The sequence below is a fragment of the Cetorhinus maximus genome, chromosome 7 (assembly GCF_964194155.1).
Source record: "Cetorhinus maximus chromosome 7, sCetMax3.hap1.1, whole genome shotgun sequence".
NCBI lineage: Eukaryota > Metazoa > Chordata > Chondrichthyes > Lamniformes > Cetorhinidae > Cetorhinus > Cetorhinus maximus.
In genome coordinates, this window is record NC_135885.1 from 4,758,186 (window position 1) to 4,779,685 (window position 21,500).

Here is a 21,500-nt window from a genome sequence, read left to right on the forward strand (position 1 = left end):
CACATGTCTTCAGTACTATGGCAAGAATACTGTCAGGGCCCATAGCCTTTGCAATATCCAGTGCCTTCAGCCATTTCTTGATATCATGTGGAGTGAATCAAATTGGCTGAAGACTGGCATCTGTAATGCTGGGGACCTCCGGAGGAGGCTGAGGTGGATCATCCACTCCACACTTCTGACTGAAGATTATAGCAAATGCTAATATTTGTGGAGCCTCCTCCTCCAGTGAGTTGTTTAATTGTCTGCCACCATTCATGACTGGATGTGGCAGGACTGCAGAGCTAAGATCTGATCCGCAGGTTGTGGGATTGCTTAGCTCTGTCTATCACTTGCTGCTTATGCTGTTTGGCACGCAAGTAGTCCTGTTTTATAGCTTCACCAGGTTGACGCCTCATTTTTAGGTATGCCTGGTGCTGCTCCTGGCATGTCCTCCTGTACTCTTCATTGAACCAGAGTTGATCCCCTGGCTTGATGGTAATGGCAGAGTGAAGGATATGCTGGGCCATGAGGTTACAGATTGTGTTCGAGTACAATTCTGCTGCTGCTGATGGCCCACAGCGCCTCATGGATGCCTGGTCTTGAGTTGCTAGATCTGTTCCAAATCTATCCCATTTAGCACAGTGGTGGTGCCACACAACATGTTGGAGGGTATCCTCAATGTGAAGATAGGACTTTTTCTCCACAACGACTGTGTGGTGATCACTCCTATTGTCATGGACAGATGCATTTGCGGCAGGCAGGTTGGTGGGGATGAGGTTAAATATGTTTTTCCCTCTTGTTGGTTCCCTCACCACCTGCCGCAGACCCAGCTATGTCCTTTAGGACTCAGCCAGCTCGGTCAGTAGTGGTGTTACCAAGCCACTCTTGGTGATGGACATTGAAGTCCCCCACCCAGAGTACATTCTGCGCCCTTGTCACCCTCAGTGCTTCCTCCAAGTGGTGTTCAACATGGAGGAGACTGATTCATCAGCTGAGGGAGGGTATGTGGTAATCAGCAGGAGGTTTCCTTGCCCACGTTTGACCTGATGCCATGAGACTTCATGGGGTCCGGAGTCGAGGTTGAAGACTCCCAGGGCAACTCCCTCCTGACTGTATACCACTGTGCCGCCACCTCTGCTGGGTCTGTCCTGCCGGTGGGACAGGACATACCCGGGAATGGTGATGTTGGAGTCTGGGATATTATCTGTAAGGTATGTTTCCATGAGGATGACTATGTCAAGCTGTTGCTTGACTAGTCTGTGAGACAGCTCTCCCAATTTTGACACAAGTCCCCAACTTTGCAGGGTCGACAGGGCTGAGTTTGCCATTGTTATTTCCGGTGCCTAGGTCGATGCCGGGTGGTCCGTCCGGTTTCATTCCTTTTTTGAGACTTTGTAGCGGTTTGTTACAACTGAGTGTCTTGCTCGGCCATTTCAGAGGGCAGTTAAGAGTCAACCACATTGCTGTGGGTCTGGAGTCACATGTAGGCCAGACCAGGTAAGGACAGCAGATTTCCTTCCCTAAAGGGCATTAGTGAACCAGGTGGATTTTTACAAGAATCGACAATGGTTTCATGGTTATCATTGGATTTTTAGTTCCAGATTTTTATTGAATTCAAATTCCATCATCTGCTGTTTCGGGATTTGAACTTGGGTCCCCAGAGCATTACTGTGGGCCTCTGGATTTCTATTCCCTCTGTGCTGCAGCTTTCTGCAGTCTTTCTGCATTTAAATAACATTCAGCTCCTCTATTCTTCCTGCCAAAGTGCATAACCTGACATTTTCCCACATTATATTCCACCTGCCACGTTTTTGCCCACTCACTTAACCCGTCTATATCCCTCTGTCGACTCTTTGCGTCATCCTCACCACTTGTCTTCCCACCTATTTTTGTGTCATCCGCTAACTTGGCCATTCATTCGGCCCATCGAGTCTGCACTGGCCCTCTGAAAGAACATTCCACCTAGTCCCACTCCTCTGCCTTATCCCCGTAACCCTGCACATTCTCTCTTTTCAGGTAGCAACCCAACTCCCTTTTGAATACCTCGATTGAACCTGCCTCCACCATCTCTTCAGGAAGTTTGTTCGAGACTCCAGCCACCCTCTGGATGGCTGAGTCACCACCCCCCCCCCACCCCAAATATATTCTTTCGTTGATCTTTGCCTTGACATCCATCTTTTTTCTAGGTTTATTGTGGCCTCCTGGACAATACTGATGCGCCATCCCTTAATCTACTGGAAAAACATGTGAGTAAGGATTCTTTGATATTCCTAAATCTTGACCTCAGCCACTGGAACACGCAGCCCAATGTCGGCCAATACACCCCAATATTGGCAGCTTGGCTCAGTGAGCATCACTGCCAGAAGGTTGTAGGTTCGAGTCTCATTCATGAGCACATAACCCAGGCTGACAAACCCAGGGCATTATTTTTTAATTCATTTGTGGGATGTGGGTGTCACTGGTTAGGCCAACATTTGTTGCCCTAGTTACCCTTGAGAAGGTGGTGGTGAGCTGCCTTCTTGAGCCGCTGCAGTCCATGTGGTGTAGGTACACCCACAGTGCGGTTAGGAAGGGAGTTCCAGGATTTTGACCCAGCGACAGTGAAGGAACGGTGATATATTTCCAAGTCAGGATGGTGAGTGGCTTGGAAGGGAACTTCCAGGCGGTGGTGTTCCCATGTGTCTGCTGCCCTTGTCCTTCCAGATGGTAGTGGTTGTGGGTTTGGAAGGTGCTGTCGAAGGAGCCTTGGTGAGTTCCTGCAGTACATCTTGTAGATGGTACACACACTGCTGCCACTGTGCGTCAGTGGTGCAGGGAGTGCGTGTTTAAGGTGGTGGATGGGGTGGGGAGTACTCCATCTTCCTTTGTGCTAGTTTCAAGGATGTGACATTTATAGTAAGGTTCAGACTGCCCTCCCTGGTGGATGTAAATAATTCAGAGAATTGCAGAGGAGTTCTCAATATTTATCACCCCATCAACATCACTAACGCAGGTTATCTGGTCATGATGACATTGCTGATTTTGGGAGCTTGCTGTTGGGATCCCGTGCTTCATACATTCCAACAGTGACTATTCAAAAGTGCTCTGGGATATCCGAGATGTAATTAGGGATTAGTGATAAACCTGTCCAACGTAGTGTTTGTCTTCCACCTGAGCCTCCTCCCATCTTTTCTCAGCTAAATCTACCATTGTCCCTCTCTATTCCCATCTCCCTCAGCTCTTTGTCCCGTTTCCCCCAAAATGCATTGATAATCTTGGTAGAGGAATAGAGATTAGCCCAGGACAGGAGGGAGTACCCGCCCTGCTCATCTTGAAAATAGCTTGAGCTCTTTTACTGCTACATGAGAGAGAGAGCACACAGGGCCTCAGTTTAGTGTCTCAGCTGAAAGACAGCACCTCCAACAGTGCAGCGCTCCTTCAGTCCTGCACCGCACGTCAGCCTCGATGATGGGTTTGAGCCTTCGGAGGGGGTTTTGAACTCACAACCTCCTAACTCAGAGGCATAGGAGATAGTGCTGCCCAATGTGGCGTGGCCGATTCAGGAAGCCCACCTGCTGGAAAGGCGGGTGTTCCCTGGGTGGTTCAGGTGCTGCCGCAGCTTCAGGACAAAGCCCTGTGATAGGCCCCCCTGTCGTCGCTGCGAGGGTTTGGCGTTCTCAGTCACTGACGCTCTGTTTCATTGCCATCTCCTTGGCAGATTTCTGCGACTTGCAAGCGGGTCCAGACGCTCCTTAACCCGTTAAGCTGGAGCCACATCGGGTTACATCACAACTACACAGCGGAGGCGGAACCTGCCTGGGCTTTCGACGAGCTGGACCACAAGATCCTCCAGCTGTGCGGTAGGTGTTGTGTGGATCATCCAGTGGGCAGATTCCGGTTTATTACTACCCTGGCTCCATGATCACATGGAATGGTTGTTGAGAGAGTGTCAAGAGAGCTTTACCTTGTATCTAACCCCGTGCTGTATCTGTCCTGGGAATGTTTGACGGGGACAGTGTAGAGGGAGCTTTACTCTGTATCTAACCCCGTGCTGTACCTGCCCTGGGAGTGTTTGATGGGGACAGTGTAGAGGGAGCTTTACTCTGTATCTAACCCCGTGCTGTACCTGTCCTGGGAATGTTTGACGGGGTCAGTGTAGATGGAGCTTTACTCTGTATCTAACCCCGTGCTGACCCTGTCCTGGGAGTGTTTGATGGGGACAGTGTAGAGGGAGCTTTATTCTGTATCTAACCCCGTGCTGTACCTGTCCTGGGAGTGTTTGACGGGGTCAGTGTAGATGGAGCTTTACTCTGTATCTAACCCCATGCTGACCCTGTCCTGGGAGTGTTTGATGGGGACAGTGTAGAGGGAGCTTTACTCTGTATCTAACCCCGTGCTGACCCTGTCCTGGGAGTGTTTGATGGGGACAGTGTAGAGGGAGCTTTACTCTGTATCTAACCCCGAGCTGTACCTGTCCTGGGAGTGTTTGATGGGGACAGTGTAGAGGGAGCTTTACTCTGTATCTAACCCCGTGCTGTACCTGCCCTGGGAGTGTTTGATGGGGACAGTGTAGATGGAGCTTTACTCTGTAACTAAGCACGGTTTTGGATCTTGCCGTTTGTGTCTTAAGGCTGTGAAGAAGAGAGTCAAAACAATTGCTGGAGAGTTGCATTGGGGGTGTGAGTCGGGTGGGTGTGGGGGTGTGAGTCGGGTGGGTGTGGGGTGTGAGTTGGGTGGGTGTGGGGGTGTGAGTTGAGTGTGTGTGGGGGTGTGAGTCGGGTGGATGTGGGGCTGTGTGTCGGGTGGGTGTGGGGTGTGAGTTGGGTGGGTGTGGGGGTGTGAGTTGAGTGTGTGTGGGGGTGTGAGTCAGGTGGGTGTGGGGGTGTGAGTTGGGTGGGTGTGGGGGTGTGTGTCGGGTGGGTGCAGGGGTGTGAGTCGGGTGGGTGTGGGGTGTGAGTCGGGTGGATGTGGGGCTGTGTGTCGGGTGGGTGTGGGGTGTGAGTCGGGTGGGTGTGGGGGTGTTAGTCGGGTGGGTGTGGGGGTGTGAGTTGGGTGGGTGTGGGGTGTGAGTTGAGTGTGTGTGGGGGTGTTAGTCGGGTGGGTGTGGGGGTGTGAGTTGGGTGGGTGTAGGGGTGTGGGTCGGGTGGATGTGGGGATGTGAGTTGGGTGGGTGTGGGGGTGAGTCGGGTGGGTGTGGGGGTGTGAGTTGGGTGGGAGTGGTGTTTGTTTTGTGGGGTCTTGTTCGTTACGAATTGTCCGTTAATATTGATGATTACCTTTCATTGCCTTCCAGGTGAACTGTATGATCTTGATGCTGCCTCTCTTCAGCTGAAAGTTATTCAGTATGTAAGTTTTCAAACAGCTAATTTTTGTCAAAGCTCTCGTGAGGTTTCCTGTAACCTGCTAAACTCTCACTGTTCTGGACCACTGGCTGGAGCAGATTCCTGAGTTCACTGTGATTTCAGACTCCTGGCCCTAGTTTATGATCTCCCCTTTGTCCTGTTCACTCTAGCGACGGTCCAGAGGATTGGGAAAATTTTAGAAACTGGAAAAGAATGATTAAAATAAGAGTAAAAAGGGAGAAATTAGACTGTGAGAGAAAACCAGCAAGTAAAATAAAAACAGACAGTAAAAGCTTCTACAAATATAGGAAGAGAGTAGCTGATGTGAGCATTAGTCCCTTAGAGGGTGAGTGGGGAATTAGTAATGAGAAACACGGAAATGGCAGAGACTTTGGACAAGTATTTTGTATCTGTCTTCACAGTGCAAGACACAAAGAGCATCTCAAGAATAATAGGAAATAAAGAAGCAAAAGGGAGAGGAATTTAAACCAGTCACGATCGCTAGAGAAACAAGACTGGGGAAACTCATGGGACTAAAGGCTGACAAGTCCCCAGGACCTGATGGTCTGAATCCTGCTAAAGGAAATGGCTGAAAAGATAGCGGATGCATTGGTTGTAATTTTCCAAAATTCCCTAGATTCTGGAACATTCCCAGTGCATTAGAAAACCACAAATGTAACAGCATTATTCTTGAAAATTGGATGGGTGGGTGTGGGGGTGTGTGTCGGGTGGGTGTGGGGGTGTGAGTTGGGTGGGTGTGTGTCGGGTGGGTGTGGGGGTGTGAGTTGGGTGGGTGTCTGTCGGGTGGGTGGGGGGGTGAGAGTCGGGTGGGTGTGGGGGTGTGTGTCGGGTGGGTGCAGGGGTGTGAGTCGGGTGGGTGTGGGGGTGTGTGTTGGGTGGGTATGGGGGTGTGTGTCGGGTGGGTGTGGGGGTGTGAGTCGGGTGGGTGTGGGGGTGTGAGTCGGGTGGGTGTGGGGGTGTGTGTCGGGTGGGTGTGGGGGTGTGAGTTGGGTGGGTGTGTGTCGGGTGGGTGTGGGGGTGTGTGTCGGGTGGGTGTGGGGGTGAGAGTCGGGTGGGTGTGGGGGTGTGAGTCGGGTGGGTGTGGGGGTGTGTGTCGGGTGGGTGTGGGGGTGTGAGTTGGGTGGGTGTGTGTCGGGTGGGTGTGGGAGTGTGAGTCGGGTGGGTGCAGGGGTGAGTCGGGTGGGTGTGGGTCGGGTGGGTGTGGGGGTGTGTCGGGTGGGTGTGGGGGTGAGAGTCGGGTGGGTGTGGGGGTGTGAGTTGGGTGGGTGTGGGGATGTGTGTCGGGTGGGTGTGGGGGTGTGAGTTGGGTGGGTGTGTGTCGGGTGGGTGTGGGAGTGTGAGTCGGGTGGGTGCAGGGGTGAGTCGGGTGGGTGTGGGTCGGGTGGGTGTGGGGGTGTGTCGGGTGGGTGTGGGTTGGGTGGATGTGAGTTGGGTGGATGTGAGTTGGGTGGATGTGAGTTGGGTGGGTGTGAGTTGGGTGGATGTGAGTTGGGTGGATGTGAGTCGGGTGGGTGTGAGTTGGGTGGATGTGAGTTGGGTGGATGTGAGTTGGGTGGGTGTGAGTTGGGTGGGTGTGAATTGGGTGGGTGTGAGTTGGGTGGATGTGAGTTGAGTGGATGTGAGTTGGGTGGATGTGAGTCGGGTGGGTGTGGGGGTGTGAGTCGGGTGGGTGTGGGGGTGTGAGTCGGGTGGGTGTGGGGGTGTGAGTCGGGTGTGTGTCGGGTGTGTGTGGGGGTGTGTGTCGGGTGGGTGTGGGGCTGTGTGTCGGGTGTGTGTGGGGGTGTGAGTCGGGTGGGTGCGGGGGTGTGTGTCGGGTGGGTGTGAGTCGGGTATGTGCGTGGGTGTGTGTGGGGGTGTGAGTCGGGTGGGTGCGGGGGTGTGTGTCGGGTGGGTGTGAGTCGGGTATGTGCGCGGGTGGGTGTGGGGGTGTGTGTCGGGTGGGTGTGGGTGTGTGTCGGGTGGGTGTGAGTCGGGTATGTGCGCGGGTGGGTGTGGGGGTGTGAGTCGGGTGGGTGTGGGGGTGTGAGTCGAGTGGGTGCGGGGATGTGAGTTGGGTGGTTAGGAAACTATAGGTGGAATTTTCCGTCCACTTTGGTGTCAGGTGTCATGGTGGGCATTAGTGGGCAATATGGCAGGAAGGCCAAAGATCGATTTCATGACATTGTGAAACCAGTTTGCAATCGTCCACTCCACTCATCAATGCCAGGCCAGATTTCCCACCGCCGGACATCAGGAGCGTCATTTTAATTCATCTGCATATTATTATAACACCTGCTCGCTGGAATCACCGCCCAATGCTGCTTCCACACCTGTACATAAGCGACGTGGACCTGGTGAGCTGCACTTCACTCGGGACTTCGAGGTTTGTTTGCCCACCTTGCTTCGGGCAGCACTCGCGGGCATCAGCGCCAGGCTTCACAGGCAGCACCAAATCACTTTTAGGGGGACTCACGGGCAGGTCTCTACCTACCAGACCAGCCGTAATGTGAGGGTGGCTTTTCAATAGCTGCCGGGCCAGGGTTTGCTTGGGGAAGGGGGAGACGTGGCCTCAGGCAAGGGAAGAGGCTGCAGGGCGAGGGCTGTACTGGGGAAGGGGGGTATCCCAGGGTGTGTGTGGGGGGCACATGTGGATCTGTGCAATTGGCCTCAAGATGGTGAGGGCTGAGGAGGAAGCCTCCAGAGGAGATGAGGCCAGATGGAGATGTGAGTGTGTGAGTTTAGAGCGATAAGATGGTTGCCTTACCCTGGCAGCACAGATGAGATCATTCATCCTTTGTCTGCACTGAATGGCCAACCTCTCCTGTGCAGTGTTGACACTGACCCCCACTCCCACCCCCTTCCAAACCGGAGTTGTGAGGTTGCTGGACCTCCTGCAGCCAGAACAGAGCCCCAGAGTCTGAAATCATAGTGAACCCAGGAGTCTGAAATCATAGTGAACCCAGGAGTCTGAAATCATAGTGAACCCAGGAATCTGAAATCATAGTGAACCCAGGAGTCTGAAATCATAGTGAACCCAGGAGTCTGAAATCACAGTGAACCCAGGAGTCTGAAATCATAGTGAACCCAGGAGTCTGAAATCATAGTGAACCCAGGAGTCTGAAATCATAGTGAACCCAGGAGTCTGAAATCATAGTGAACCCAGGAATCTGAAATCATAGTGAACCCCGGAGTCTGAAATCATAGTGAACCCTGGAGTCTGAAATCATAGTGAACCCCGGAGTCTGAAATCATAGTGAACCCCGGAGTCTGAAATCATAGTGAACCCCAGAGTCTGAAATCATAGTGAACCCAGGAGTCTGAAATCATAGTGAACCCAGGAATCTGAAATCATAGTGAACCCAGGAATCTGAAATCATAGCGAACCCAGGAGTCTGAAATCATAGTGAACCCAGGAGTCTGAAATCATAGCGAACCCAGGAGTCTGAAATCATAGTGAACCCAGGAATCTATTTCAGCCAGCAGTCAAGAACGGTGAAAGTTTAGCAGGTTTACGAGAAGCCCCCGGTTGCCGTGGGCTGTGTATTGCTGCTGTGACAAACCTGTTGCATTGAACTGAGTTGGAGGTCGAGGGGATCGGGGTTCACAAGCCTAGTTTCTGGCTCTCATTTAAATTCCTGCGCCAAGCCTTTTTTTGTGGAAACTTATTTCTGTTAAACCGAGTGCATTGTTTTGTTTTGGGAAGTTGGTATCACAGCTTTTTTGTTTGGATTGTGTTCTCCGTTGCTCACAACGATGTCACAGAGTGAGAGGGTATAACAGCGCACGCACCGCCATTGCAGCAAGCGCAGCCCATGGTGACGGCCTCTGGTTATGCTTTTCCCCACATGAGGAAACACCCTCTCCGTATCCACCCCTCCCCCTTCCCCGCTCCCCATATCCTTTTTTATAACATGGTGACCAGAACCGCACAGTCCTCTAAAGCCCAGATTTTCGTTCCCCGGAGTCAGGAGGTTTCCCGATTTGGCCAACCTGACCTGTAAAAAATGGCCGCCCGCAGGTGGGATTTTCGGTCGGGGGTGGGGGGGTCGGGATGGGGGCTGGAAGCTGAGTTGGGGGCGAGCGACCCCCAGGGCGAGTCCGCAGGCTGCCAGGTGCAGAGGTGGACCTGGCCAGAAGGCCTGCCTCTCTGCGCTGTATTTAAATAAATCAAAAACAATAATAAAACAAAAAAACAATCCCTCACCCCTCATCCCCCCCCACATACCCCCTATGCCCCAACCATGCCAAGCAGTGCCAATCCATGCACCCCCAATCTTTGGGGAGGTGGTGGTAAAGTGGTATTGTTACTCAACTGGTATCCCAGAGACCCAAAGTGATGTTCTGGGGACCCGGGTTCGAATCCCACCGAGGGATATTCTTCAGCTGAAAGTTATTTTTTTGTTGTAAAAACCCATCTTGTTCACTCATGAGAAGGAAATCTGCTGGTCTGGCCTACATGGGAGCCCAGACCCACAGCAATGTGGTTGACTCTTAAATGCCCTCTGAACAAGGGCATTGAGGGATGGACAATAAATGCTGCCTAGCCAGTGACACCCGCATCCCAGGAACAAATATAAAAAAACCCCCACCCCCACATGGCCCTTCACACCCCCCCCAATGCAAACTTAGTGCCAACTCAAATAGTATCCTTGGACAGTTCCTTGACAGCTTTGACACCTTCTGAGTAGGTTAGACAGCTGGACATCTCTCTTATAGCTTGATAGTTCATAAGAGCAGGTCAGAAGCTAGGAATCCTGCAACGAGTAACTCACCTCCTGACTCCCCAAAGCCTGTCCACCATCTACAAGGCACAAGTCAGGAGTGTGATGGGATACTCCCCACTTGCCTGGATGAGTGCGGCTCCCACAACACTCAAGAAGCTCGACACTGTCCAGGACAAAGCAGTCCTGCTTGATTGACACCACATCCACAAACATTCACTCCCTCCGTCACCGACACAAAGTAGCAGCAGTGTGTACCGTCTACAAGAGGCACTGCAGCAACTCACCAAGGCTCCTTCGACAGCACCTTCCAAACCCGTGACCACTACCATCTAGAAGGACAAGGGCAGCAGATAGGTGGGAACACCACCACCTGGAAGTTCCCCTCCAAGTCACTCACCATCCTGACTTGGAAATAAATCGATGTTCCTTCATTGTCGCAAGGGCAACTAGGGATGGGCACTAAATGCTGGCCCAGCCAGTGAAGTCCACATTCCATGAATGAATTATAAAAAAGTACATAATCATGTTCACTTTTAACAATCGCTAAGGCTGCCTTACCTCTCCCAAAGATGTCCCGGGACCATATCCAAAAGGATACCTTATCTCTCCAAAAGGCTAACCAAATGAATCCACCAAGTTCAGACCTCCTCTTGCCTGTTCCAATCAGCACACTCTGGGTTTCACACATCTGGCCGACCAAAATCCGGCTTCAGTGGAGGCAGCTGGAGATTTAAATTGCCAGCTGCCTCCATTAACCATGCACACGCGATCCTTGGCCCGACTCCAGTCCTGTCCCCACGAAGATGGGAAATTCCGGGTACGGGGGCGGGACTTAGAATTTTCGGCCATTTCGGGATTTTTGCAATGACGGAGAAGCTCTCTGTCATGACAGAAATTGGGCCCAAGTGTGGTTTCCAGTCTCTCACCGTAATCCATTAATGTCGTGTCTGTGAAGGTTCCGTTGGGATTATAGCAACAGGAAAAATCACTCGAAATTCTTCCAAAATTTGATCAGGTCCTGGCAGCTCTGCATCTCAACTCACATTGTCCACATTGGCTCCTCACTCTATCCTGCCCTGTTCTCATTGAGGAGCAATCTCGCCTTGGAGTCAGAAAGGCTCTACTCCAGACACTCGAGCACATCTGACTCCCCAAAGCCTGTCCACCATCTACAAGACACAAGTCAGTAGTGTGATGGAATATTCCCCACTTGCCTGGATGAGTGCAGATCCCACAACACTCAAGAAGCTTGACACCATCCAGGACAAAGCAGCCCACATTTTTGACACCCCCTCCACCACCTTCAACATTCACTCCCTCCACCACCGATGCACAGTAGCAGCAGTGTGCATTATCTACAAGGTGCACTGCAGCAACTCACCAAGTCTCTTTTGACTGCATCAAACCCCTGACCTTTACCATCTAGAAGGACAAGGGCAGCAGAAACATGGGAACACCACCACCTGGAAGTTCCCCTCCAAGTCACTCACCATCCTGACTTGGAAATATATCACCGTTCCTTCACTGTCTCTGGGTCAAAATCCTGGAACTCCCTACCTAACAGCACTGTGGGTGTATCTACACCACAGGGACCGCAGCGGTTCAACAAGGCAGCTCACCACCACCTTCTCAAGGGGCAATTAGGGATGGGCAATAAATGCTGGGCCCAGCCAGTGAAGCCCACATCTCAAGAACTAATTTAAAAGAAACAGATGACACTTCATTGGTTGTAAAGCGTTTTGGGATGTCGTGCATTTTGGATATATTTATCCAATAAAAATATGTTGCTCAGCCTTGAAAATTGGTGTTGATCCAGCGCCAACACAGGAGTATGGATGATGGCGGGGGTGGGGGCTATGTGACGGGGAATAATTCCTCAGAATTTTAGGGGCCTTGATGGTTGACATGGTATGTGGCAGTCTGGCTGTCACCGTCTATGTTGAGGGTCTTGATGTAGGCCTCAAGGGGTCTGTCTCTATGCTGTCTATACTAAGTGAGATTGGGAGTGACGAGGGTGCTAGTCGAACCCAAGTATTTGAAGTTTATTACCAGCAGCAACTATATACAGCTCTGCACAGGCCTTGATCTGGCCTGGGTTCCAACAGTTACAGAGGCTGATCAGTTGACGATATGCCTGAATTATAAGATGTACATGGAGTCTTGCTGATACAGGGTCACAGGTCATAGTGAGCATCTGCAGTAGAGAGCACAGACAATAGTGGACATCTAACATGGAGGCTGCACTTTTATACTCCAGCCTCACACACGGTGATGTCACCATGCAGCTTCTTAAAGGTACATAGAGTCATACAGCACAGAAAAAGGCCCTTCGGCCCATCGAGTCTGTGCCGGTCAAACAAGTACCTAACTCTTCTAATCCCATTTTCCAGCGCTAGGCCCATAGCCTTGTATGTCTTGGCATCACAAGCGCACATCCAAATACTCCTTAAAGGTTATGAGGGTTTCTTCCTCTACCACCCTTTCAGGCAGAGAGTTCCAGATTCCCACCACCCATGTCATTGTCTGCATTGGCAAGTGTACAATATCACAACGATGGTCAGCAGAATTCCTTTTGGCTCTTCCTGTGCTTTTCCACCACCTCACCAGGAATGTGATGGAGTGGGAACAGCTTTGAGAAAAAGTCCTGGCCTGTATTTGTACTGAGGGTTTGGCAACTGCGCTTGGCCGTAAGATTTGATCACAAGTCATTTGATGACTGGCTTAGGTAAGGTTGACAAAGACAAGCTATTCCCATTCTCTGATGGGGATTTAAGGTTATGGGCAAGAGATGAAGGCCGAGGGTCGGGTGGGGTGGGGTGGGGGGAGGAGACAGGGGAGGGGCGGGGGGTGTGAGCAAGAACCTTTTGTTACACAGCGAGTGGTGATGACCTGGAACTCGCTGCCCACGAGGGGGGCGGAAGCGGAGATGATGAAGGATCTCAGGAGAGATTGGACTGGTTCTCGAGGAAAATAAACCTGCAGGGGCTGCGGGGGAGGGGGGGGGGGGGTCGAGCGAGGGAATGGGACTGACTGGATTGCTCAACAGGGAGCCAGCATTGGGACTCGATGAGCTGAATGGCCTCCTTCTATCTTGTAATTAATCCATATACCTGGAGGATTCAATCCACGGCCTTAAACTGTCCCTCTTTGCGCTGCTCTTGTTGCCCGTTTATAATAATTTTGTGCCTCATAATGAAAAGTCTTCAAAGAAAATTGAAAAAACAATAGCAGCAATTTCTTTGCAATTTTCCTGCTGGCTGTTGCTCCCGGCAGTGTGCTGGAGCTGAACCAGTCCTGGAGGGTTGGGAGCTATTCCTGTTAAGCTGAGGTGGGGGGCTTCACGCAAAAATAGTCAGGCCGTGCTTTGCCATTGAAGGTCCCATCAGCCACTGGCGCTGAATTAGGGAGCAGGCCGACGCCGAATCTCTCCTCTACTTTTGGGTCCAGAAGAACATAAAGAATTAAGGGCAAGGAGTAGGCCATTCGGCCCCTCGAGCCTGATCTGCTATCCAATAAGATCGTGACTGATCTGACTGTGGCCTCAACCCCACTTTCCTGCCTGTCCCCCCATAACCCTTGACCCCCACCCCCCCCTTTCGTCAATCAAAATTCTGTCCAACTCAGCCTTGAATGGCCCAGCCTCCAATGCTCTCTTGGGGGAGAGAATTCCAAAGACTAACTCCCCTTTGAGAGAAGAAATTCCTCCTCATCTCCGTCTTAAATGGGAGACCCCTCATTTTGAAACTGAGCCCCCCCCAGGTTCTAGATTCCCTGCGCGGGGAAACATCCTCTCAGCATCCACCCTGTCAAGCCCCCTTGGAATCTTACATGTTTCCATAAGATCACAGAATCACAGAGTGCAGAAGAGGCCCTTCGGCCCATCGAGTCTGCACTGACACGTGAGAAACACCTGACCTACCTACCTAATCCCATTTACCAGCACTTGGCCCATAGCCCCTCTCATTCTTCTAAACTCCAATGAGTGTAGGCCCAACCTGCTCAACCTTTCCTCATGAGACAAACCCCTTCATCCCAGGAATCAGCCTAGTGAACCTTCTCCAACTTCCTCCAATGTAAGTACATCCCTCCTTATCTGAGGGTACATGGTCTTCACTCTGCTCCAGCTGGGCAATCTCATTGGACTCTCCTGCTGAAATGTCCATAATTTCCGTGTTGTGCATTGAAAAATAAACTTGAATCAGGCACTTCCTTTGGACAGGGCTCACCACCTCCCACAGAGACCCGGAGAAACGTACACAATCTCAAAAAGGACATCTGCGCTCATGTCGTTTCTTTTTAACACCGCGTTTTCTCTCCAGGTTTCCCGATGTCAGCAGCTAATGTGAGGCTGTCGATCTAGCCAATAAAGCTCGCTACGCAAACCAAAACATGGGCATAAACACGGTGTTTCCCCCCCCTCACCAGCTCCATTGTCAATTGCCCCACACCCCCACCCCCCATCCCCATTAATCCCCTTCAGAGTGACAGCGGGGCTGCTGAGTGTTTAGCAGTGTAATGTGGTTTCCTCATGTAAGCACAGCTGGGAGCATTCTCTTGAATGCTTCTTGCAAATATTTATCTGAATGGCCCCTACATTGTCCCTCCCACGTGCTCCTCAGCAAACACACACGTGCCGATGACAGCGCGCAGTTTAAGCCAACTCCGTCCCTGACGCACTGCACTGTTTACACCAGCTTCTTTGCGAGGCTCTTTTTGCTTTTAACTCCCTTGGAAAGTTCGTGATCAGAATCCCTTTGAAGAAGTGTGGTTGAGCCGCCGGGCGATTGATGCAGTGGGCCTGGGGTAACCATCTCGAGGCGTGAGTTCGAATCCCACCCAGGGCATCTGGAGTATTGAACTCCGGTTAATAAATAAGGTCCGGACTGAAAAGCTGGTCTCAGTAACGGTGGCCGTTAAACTACGAGATCGTTGTGAGAACCCATCTGGCTCATTAACGTCCTTGAGGGAGGGAAATCTGCCCTCCTTCCCCCGGCCTGGACTACACGTGACTCCAGACCCACAGCGATTTCTGTCTTGAACGTACTCAATGACTGAGCCTCCACAGCCCTGTGGGGTTGGGAATTCCAAAAATTCACTACCCTCTGAGTGAAGAAATTCCTCCTCACCTCAGTCCTCAATGGCCTGCCTCTTATTCCGAGACTGTGTCCCCTGGTTCTAGAATGAGCTAACAAGCCCCTCAGTTCAAGGGCAATTAGGGGTGGGCAACAAATGCTGGCCGAGCCCACATCCCATGAACCGAAGACAAAAAAAAAAACAGAGTCTCACCCTCATCCTTTTAAAGAGGGAGTCTCGTCATCACGGACGGATCCCTCTTCGAGAGGGAAGCCCAGAGTCCCTCCCCAACCCCACCCACACAGGCTGGATGTGTAGAGTCTCGGGGGATTTCCCGGCTGGGTGATCCCCACCTTTAAACATGGCTGCCCGTAGCTTGGATTTTCGGTTTGGGGTGGGAGTGCGGACAGGCTGAAATCGGAGTCAGGGCGGGCGACCCCAGTTGACTGCGGAGGCTGCTGGCTGTGGGGGCGAGCTGGGCACAAGGCTTGTCCCTCTGTGCCCTGGTGCTGTGTTTAAATAAATAAAATATAATAATGAAACAAAAATAATCCCTTCAGCCCACACCCATCAACCTCCCCCTTTCGCACCCCCCCCCGACACACTCCCTGTGCCCCATCCATGACAACCCATCCCTTCTACCCACCCCCCCCATGGCCCCTCATACCCCCTATGCTAACTAAGTGCCAACTTATGGCAATCCATGCCCCACACCCACCACTATTTGCCCTTGCTGCCTCCATGCCAACTCACCTGGTATTTGGATACTTCCTTGACACCGTTGACACTTCCTGGATGGTTTTCACAGCTTTGACATTTCCTGGGCAGTTTCTTGGCAGTTTGACAGTTCCTTGACAGCTTGACACTTCCTCGACAGCTTGACAGTTCCTTGACAGCTGGACAGTTCCTTGACAGTTGGACAGTTCCTTGACAGTTGGACAGTTCCTTGACAGCTGGACAGTTCCTTGACAGCTGGACAGTTCCTTGACAGCTTGACAGCCTCAATGAGTGTGTACATAAAAAGTGCATAATTATGTTTCATTCTAACAGTCCAAAAAAGTGCCTTACAGAGATAGGGAGGGGTGTAGGGACTGGAGGAGGTTACAGAGATAGGGAGCGGTGTAGGGGCTGGAGGAGGTTACAGAGATAGGGAGGGGTGTAGGGGCTGGAGGAGGTTACAGAAATAGGGAGGGGTGTAGAGGCTGGAGGAGTTTACAGAGATAGGGAGGGGTGTATGGGCTGGAGGAGGTTACAGAGATAGAGAGGGGTGTAGGGGCTGGAGGAGGTTACAGAGAAAGGGAGGGGTGTAGGGGCTGGAGGAGGTTACAGAGATAGGGAGGGGTGTAGGGGCTGGAGGAGGTTACAGAGATAGGGAGGGGTGTAGGGGTTGGAGGAGGTTACAGAGATAGGGAGGGGTGTAGGGGCTGGAGGAGGCTACAGAGAAAGGGAGGGGTGTAGGGGGCTGGAGGAGGTTACAGAGATAGGGGTGTAGGGGCTGGGGGAGGTTACAGAGATAGGGAGGGGTGTAGGGACTGGAGGAGGTTACAGAGATAGGGAGGGTTGTAGGGGGCTGGAGGAGGTTACAGAGATAGGGAGGGGTGTAGGGGCTGGAGGAGGTTACAGAGATAGGGAGGGGTGTAGGGGCTGGGGGAGGTTACAGAGATAGGGAGGGTTGTAGGGGTTGGAGGAGGTTACAGAGATAGGGAGGGGTGTAGGGGCTGGAGGAGGTTACAGAGATAGGGAGGGGTGTAGGGGCTGGGGGAGGTTACAGAGATAGGGAGGGGTGTAGGGGCTGGAGGAGGTTCCAGAAATAGGGAGGGTTGTAGGGGGCTGGAGGAGGTTCCAGAGATAGGGAGGGGTGTAGGGGCTGGGGGAGGTTACAGAGATAGGGAGGGGTGTAGGGGCTGGAGGAGATTACAGAGATAGGGAGGCTTGGAGGGGCTTGAGGAGGTTCCAGAGATAGGGATATGGTGTGGAGACCCAAACCTGGAGGTTAATGTAATTCAGTGAGGGGAGAGGGAGATGGCTGAGCGATGACTTCAACAAAGACTTTGAGGCTCGAGAATGGGTGGGGAGACTCACCAAGATGAGTCTTAGGACTTGAGGATTTTGTTACGAGGGATAATGTGGCTCTCTCCGTTGGAACTGAGTTGAACACTTGGTCCACGAAGGGGGCGGGGAGTGGGGTAGCTTGAAACTGCAGACCGCGGAGCCCCATGTTAGCACTGCAACGTGCTGCTTTAACACCGTCAACACTGTGTCGGAAATGCCTGACTCACCCTTGTTCTGCTTTCCTTTTCAGCTGCAGGAGGAGACTCAGTCAGCCTGTTGCTGCATGTTGGTTTTATCAGAAGACAGCAGCCAACTCTTCTGCCGGGTCAGTGCTGCGTTTGGGGTGGGGAGAGGCTGCTCCCAGTTCCGGGCGTCCACCCGATTTCAAATCGTCAGGCATGAGGCACCCGTTTACCTCTTGCCCTCGTGGTGGAGTGTGGTGGGGGGGTGCTGCAGCGCTCTCACCAGCGAGGCAGGGAGGTTGTAGGGTGGGAACGCATTCCACAGGCGTGAGGGCATCCCTAAGCTCCCAGTGCGGACTGACGGAGTGCTGCACTACCGGAGGCCCCCTCTTTCAATAGAGACGTTAAACCGAGGCCCCATTTGCCTTGATTAGCTGAGCCATATATGTTGGAGCTGTGTTAAAAACACTAGTTAGGCCACAGCTGGAGTAGTGCGTGCAGTTCCGGTCTCAGCACTGTGCGAAGGCTGTGATCGCACTGGGGACGGAGGAGGTTTGTGGCCTGAACTGGAGAACTTCAGTCACGAGGTCAGATTGGCCAGCTGGGGTTTAATTCGGAACAGAGGAGGCTGAAGGAATAAGCAAATTGAAGTGTATAAACGGTGAGGGGGCCTAGATACAACAGATAGAGAGGCCCTATTCCCCTTTGGTTTAGGAGTTGACATAGAGTCAGGGTAAGACGCAAGGGATCAGAGGCGATTTGAGGGGAACTTATTCACCCAGAGGGTGTTGGGGATCTGGAATTCACTGTCTGAAAGGGTGGTAGAGGCAGAAACCCTCATAACATTAAAAAAAATATGCTGGATAGGCTCTTGAAATTCTGTAGCCGACAGGGCTGCGGACCAGAAGGTGGAAAGTGAACTGGCTACTTGTCAGCTGGTGTGGGCACAATGGGCTGAATGGCCTCTTTGCGTGCTGTAGATTTCTGTGATTCTGTGATTTTTCTCTCTCAGCTGCACACAAAGATCCCATGAGGTTATTTCGATGGTTGAGTAGTGGGAGTACACCCAGATTTCTTGATGCCAGTCTCCATCCTCAATCAAATGACTTAGACATTATCTGGCCATGGTAACAATGCTGTTTGCAGGAGTTTGCTGTGCACAAATTAGCTGTCACATTTCCTACCTCACAACAGAGACTGCACAGGAGAAAACATTTCATCGGATGGGAAGCATTTTGGAATGTCCCGAGATCATAAAAACACAATAGAAATTCCACTATTTCCTCCTTGATAGTGAGTCACAGTCAATGTCCAAAGACAAACATTCATCAAAGTCACTTCAGAGGTGTCATTTGGTAGCCCATGTGCTGTACCTGCCCTGGGAGTGTTTGATGGGGATGGTGTAGAGGGAGCTTTACTCTGTATCTAACCCCGTGCTGTACCTGCCCTGGGAGTGTTTGATGGGGACAGTGTAGAGGGAGCTTTACTCTGTATCTAACCCCGTGCTGTACCTGTCCTGGGAGTGTTTGATGGGGACGGTGTAGAGGGAGCTTTACTCTGTATCTAACCCCGTGCTGTACCTGTCCTGGGAGAGTTTGATGGGGACAGTGTAGAGGGAGCTTTACTCTGTATCTAACCCCGTGCTGTACCTGTCCTGGGAGTGTTTGATGGGGACAGTGTAGAGGGAGCTTTACTCTGTATCTAAACTCGTGCTGTACCTGTCCTGGGAGTGTTTGATGGGGACAGTGTAGAGGGAGCTTTACTCTGTATCTAACCCCGTGCTGTACCTGTCCTGGGAGTGTTTGACTGACTCTGGATGCCTGAGTGGTGTTCTAGTTTCCAGCAGCAACATCTTTCATCAAGAACTACTGGGATAACATCGTCACTGTTGCTATGACAATTCTATCCACGTTACAAGGTTAATTTATAATGAGTCCTTGGTGTCTAACTGAAGGAGCTGTGAAGTTGAATAGGAAAAGCTTTAATCAGTTTTGAACATGTTACTTTATTAGTTACTTGAGAGGACAGCACACTCCAATCATGGTAGTGCTCTTACACTGAATACAGTCATTAACATTCTTTCGATAAAGTGCTTCTTCATTCAGTGTGGCTGAGTATTATACTCAAGGCCAATCTCTCAACTGAGCCCCGCTGCTTAGCACCGATAGATCTTCCAACCCTCCTGCTTTCTGCCTAATGATGATCTCAGCTGCTGTCTGCCATTCCGGTCCTGGTCAATCTTGTTCCTGACTAGGAATGCACTGCCGGAAAGATTCAATAATAACTCTGGAAAGGGGGTTGGAAGAATACTTAAAAAGGAAATATTTGTAGGATTATGGGGAAAGTGTGATGGATCGCTTTTTCAAAGGATGGGCATGATGGGCCAAATGGCCTCCCGTACCGTCTTATGAGTGGACTTTCCCTCCTCATTGGCGTTGGGCTTCAGGGTGGGCGTGAGTGGACAACATGGCAGGAAGGCCAAACATCGGTTTCACGACGTCCCTGAAACCAGTTTGTGAGCGTCCACCCTGCCTGTCGATGGCGGACCGCGTTTCCCACTGCCGGACATCGGGAATGTCATTTTAATATATCCGCATCTCATTATAAGCCCTGCTCACCGGAATCATCCCCCCCTTCGCTGGATCAGCCAGGGACATCACACCCACGTGTTTCACAACTGAACATAAGCGATGTGGACCTGGCGAGTTGCACTTCACTCGGGACTTCGAGGTCTGTTTGCCCACCTTGCTTCAGGCAGCACTCGCAGTCATCAGCGCCAGGCTTCACAGGCAGCCCACATCACTTTTAGGGGGGCTCACGGGCAGGTCTCTACCTACCAGACCAGCCGTAAGGTGGCTATTCAATGGCTGCAGGGCTAGCCCTTGCTGGGGAAGGGGGAGAAGTGGCCTCAGGCAAGGGAAGAGGCTGCAGGGTGAGGGCTGTACTGGGGAAGGAGGGTATCCCCGGGTGTGTGGGGGGGGGCACATGTTGATCTGTGCAAGTGGCCTCAAGAGGGTGAGGGCTGAGGAGGCAGCCTCCAGAGGAGATGAGGCCAGATGGAGATGTGAGTGGTTGTGTGTGAGAGAGTGAGTGAGTGGTGATGTCTCTTGAGCTGGCAGATTAGTGTGTGATGGGTTTGTGAGTGTGTGAGTTTAGAGTGATGAGATGGTTGCCTTACCCTGGCAGCATGGATGAAATAATTCATCCTCTTTCTGCACTGGATGGACAATCTCTTGTGTGCAGCATTGGCACTGACCCCCACTGCCACCCCCTCCCAATCTGGAGTGATGAGACTGATGGGCCTCCTGCACCCAGAACGCGGGTAGAGGACATGGCAGCGGCCTCCATGGCGTCCAGAAGGCGTCCCAGGGATGCGTCAATGAATCGGGGCGGAGGGGGGATGCTGCACCCATCTTGGCCTTTGGGGCCATGTCTTCACTGGTGTCCTCCTGGGCTGCAAGCGTTGAGAAGTGTGCGCATGGAGCTGCAGTTTAAAGACGGTGCCCTGTGTGAGGAAGCGGTGAGGTAACGGTGTGCCGGGCCAATCAGACGGTGTGTTTCCCGTGGCTGCATAATGAGGCGGGAATGGGACAATATGGCGCAAAAAAGCTGCCATTGTAGCCAACGGGCAAAATGCCCTTTGCCCCCACTGTTACCGCACTTAGTGCAAATCTAGGACGATTCTGCCCAATGTCTTTTAGGTTTTAACTTGGGATGTGTGTGTCGCTGGCAAGGTTGGCATTTATTGTCCATCCTTACTCACCCTGAGAAGTGGTTGGTCTTTTTCAACAATGGAGTTTTCCGCTATGTTAAGACTCAATCTCATAGTGAGAGTCCAGGCCAGACACAGTGGCAGTGACAGGATTCTTTCCCTTACCAAGGTAAGCCTCCAACAGTCCTGCAGATCCCCAGGTTCATTTTAACTCAGTTTCAACACCTGCCTTCGTGGGGTTCAGACAAAGGCTCCAGTTTCCAACCCTGGCCGCGTGCTTTCCCAGAGGTTGGAACATACGACCTCCTGCCTGGAACTGCACCCTTCCCCCCGACATTCCAGCCACTGGTCCATCCCTTCAGGCATCCTGACTCCCTGTGGTCAGCTGGCACTTTGTTACCCAGTTGGATTCATTAAAAAGAAAGGGCTTGTATTTCCAGAGCTCCTTTCAAAACCC

General features: G+C 51.9%; 1 protein-coding gene across 3 annotated transcripts in view; it reads left to right on the plus strand.

Annotated features, from left to right (window-relative positions):
• The window catches only part of pde2a (phosphodiesterase 2A), a 279,683-nt gene that overhangs the window by 150,274 nt on the left and 107,909 nt on the right, over positions 1 to 21,500 (plus strand). For all 3 annotated transcript variants that reach the window (XM_078544965.1, XM_078544967.1, XM_078544966.1), the window contains exons 6-9: positions 2,166 to 2,225; positions 3,677 to 3,818; positions 5,252 to 5,304; positions 17,400 to 17,474. In XM_078544965.1, coding sequence (XP_078401091.1) covers positions 2,166 to 2,225; positions 3,677 to 3,818; positions 5,252 to 5,304; positions 17,400 to 17,474 — 330 coding nt within the window. The remainder of the gene's footprint in view (positions 1 to 2,165; positions 2,226 to 3,676; positions 3,819 to 5,251; positions 5,305 to 17,399; positions 17,475 to 21,500) is intronic.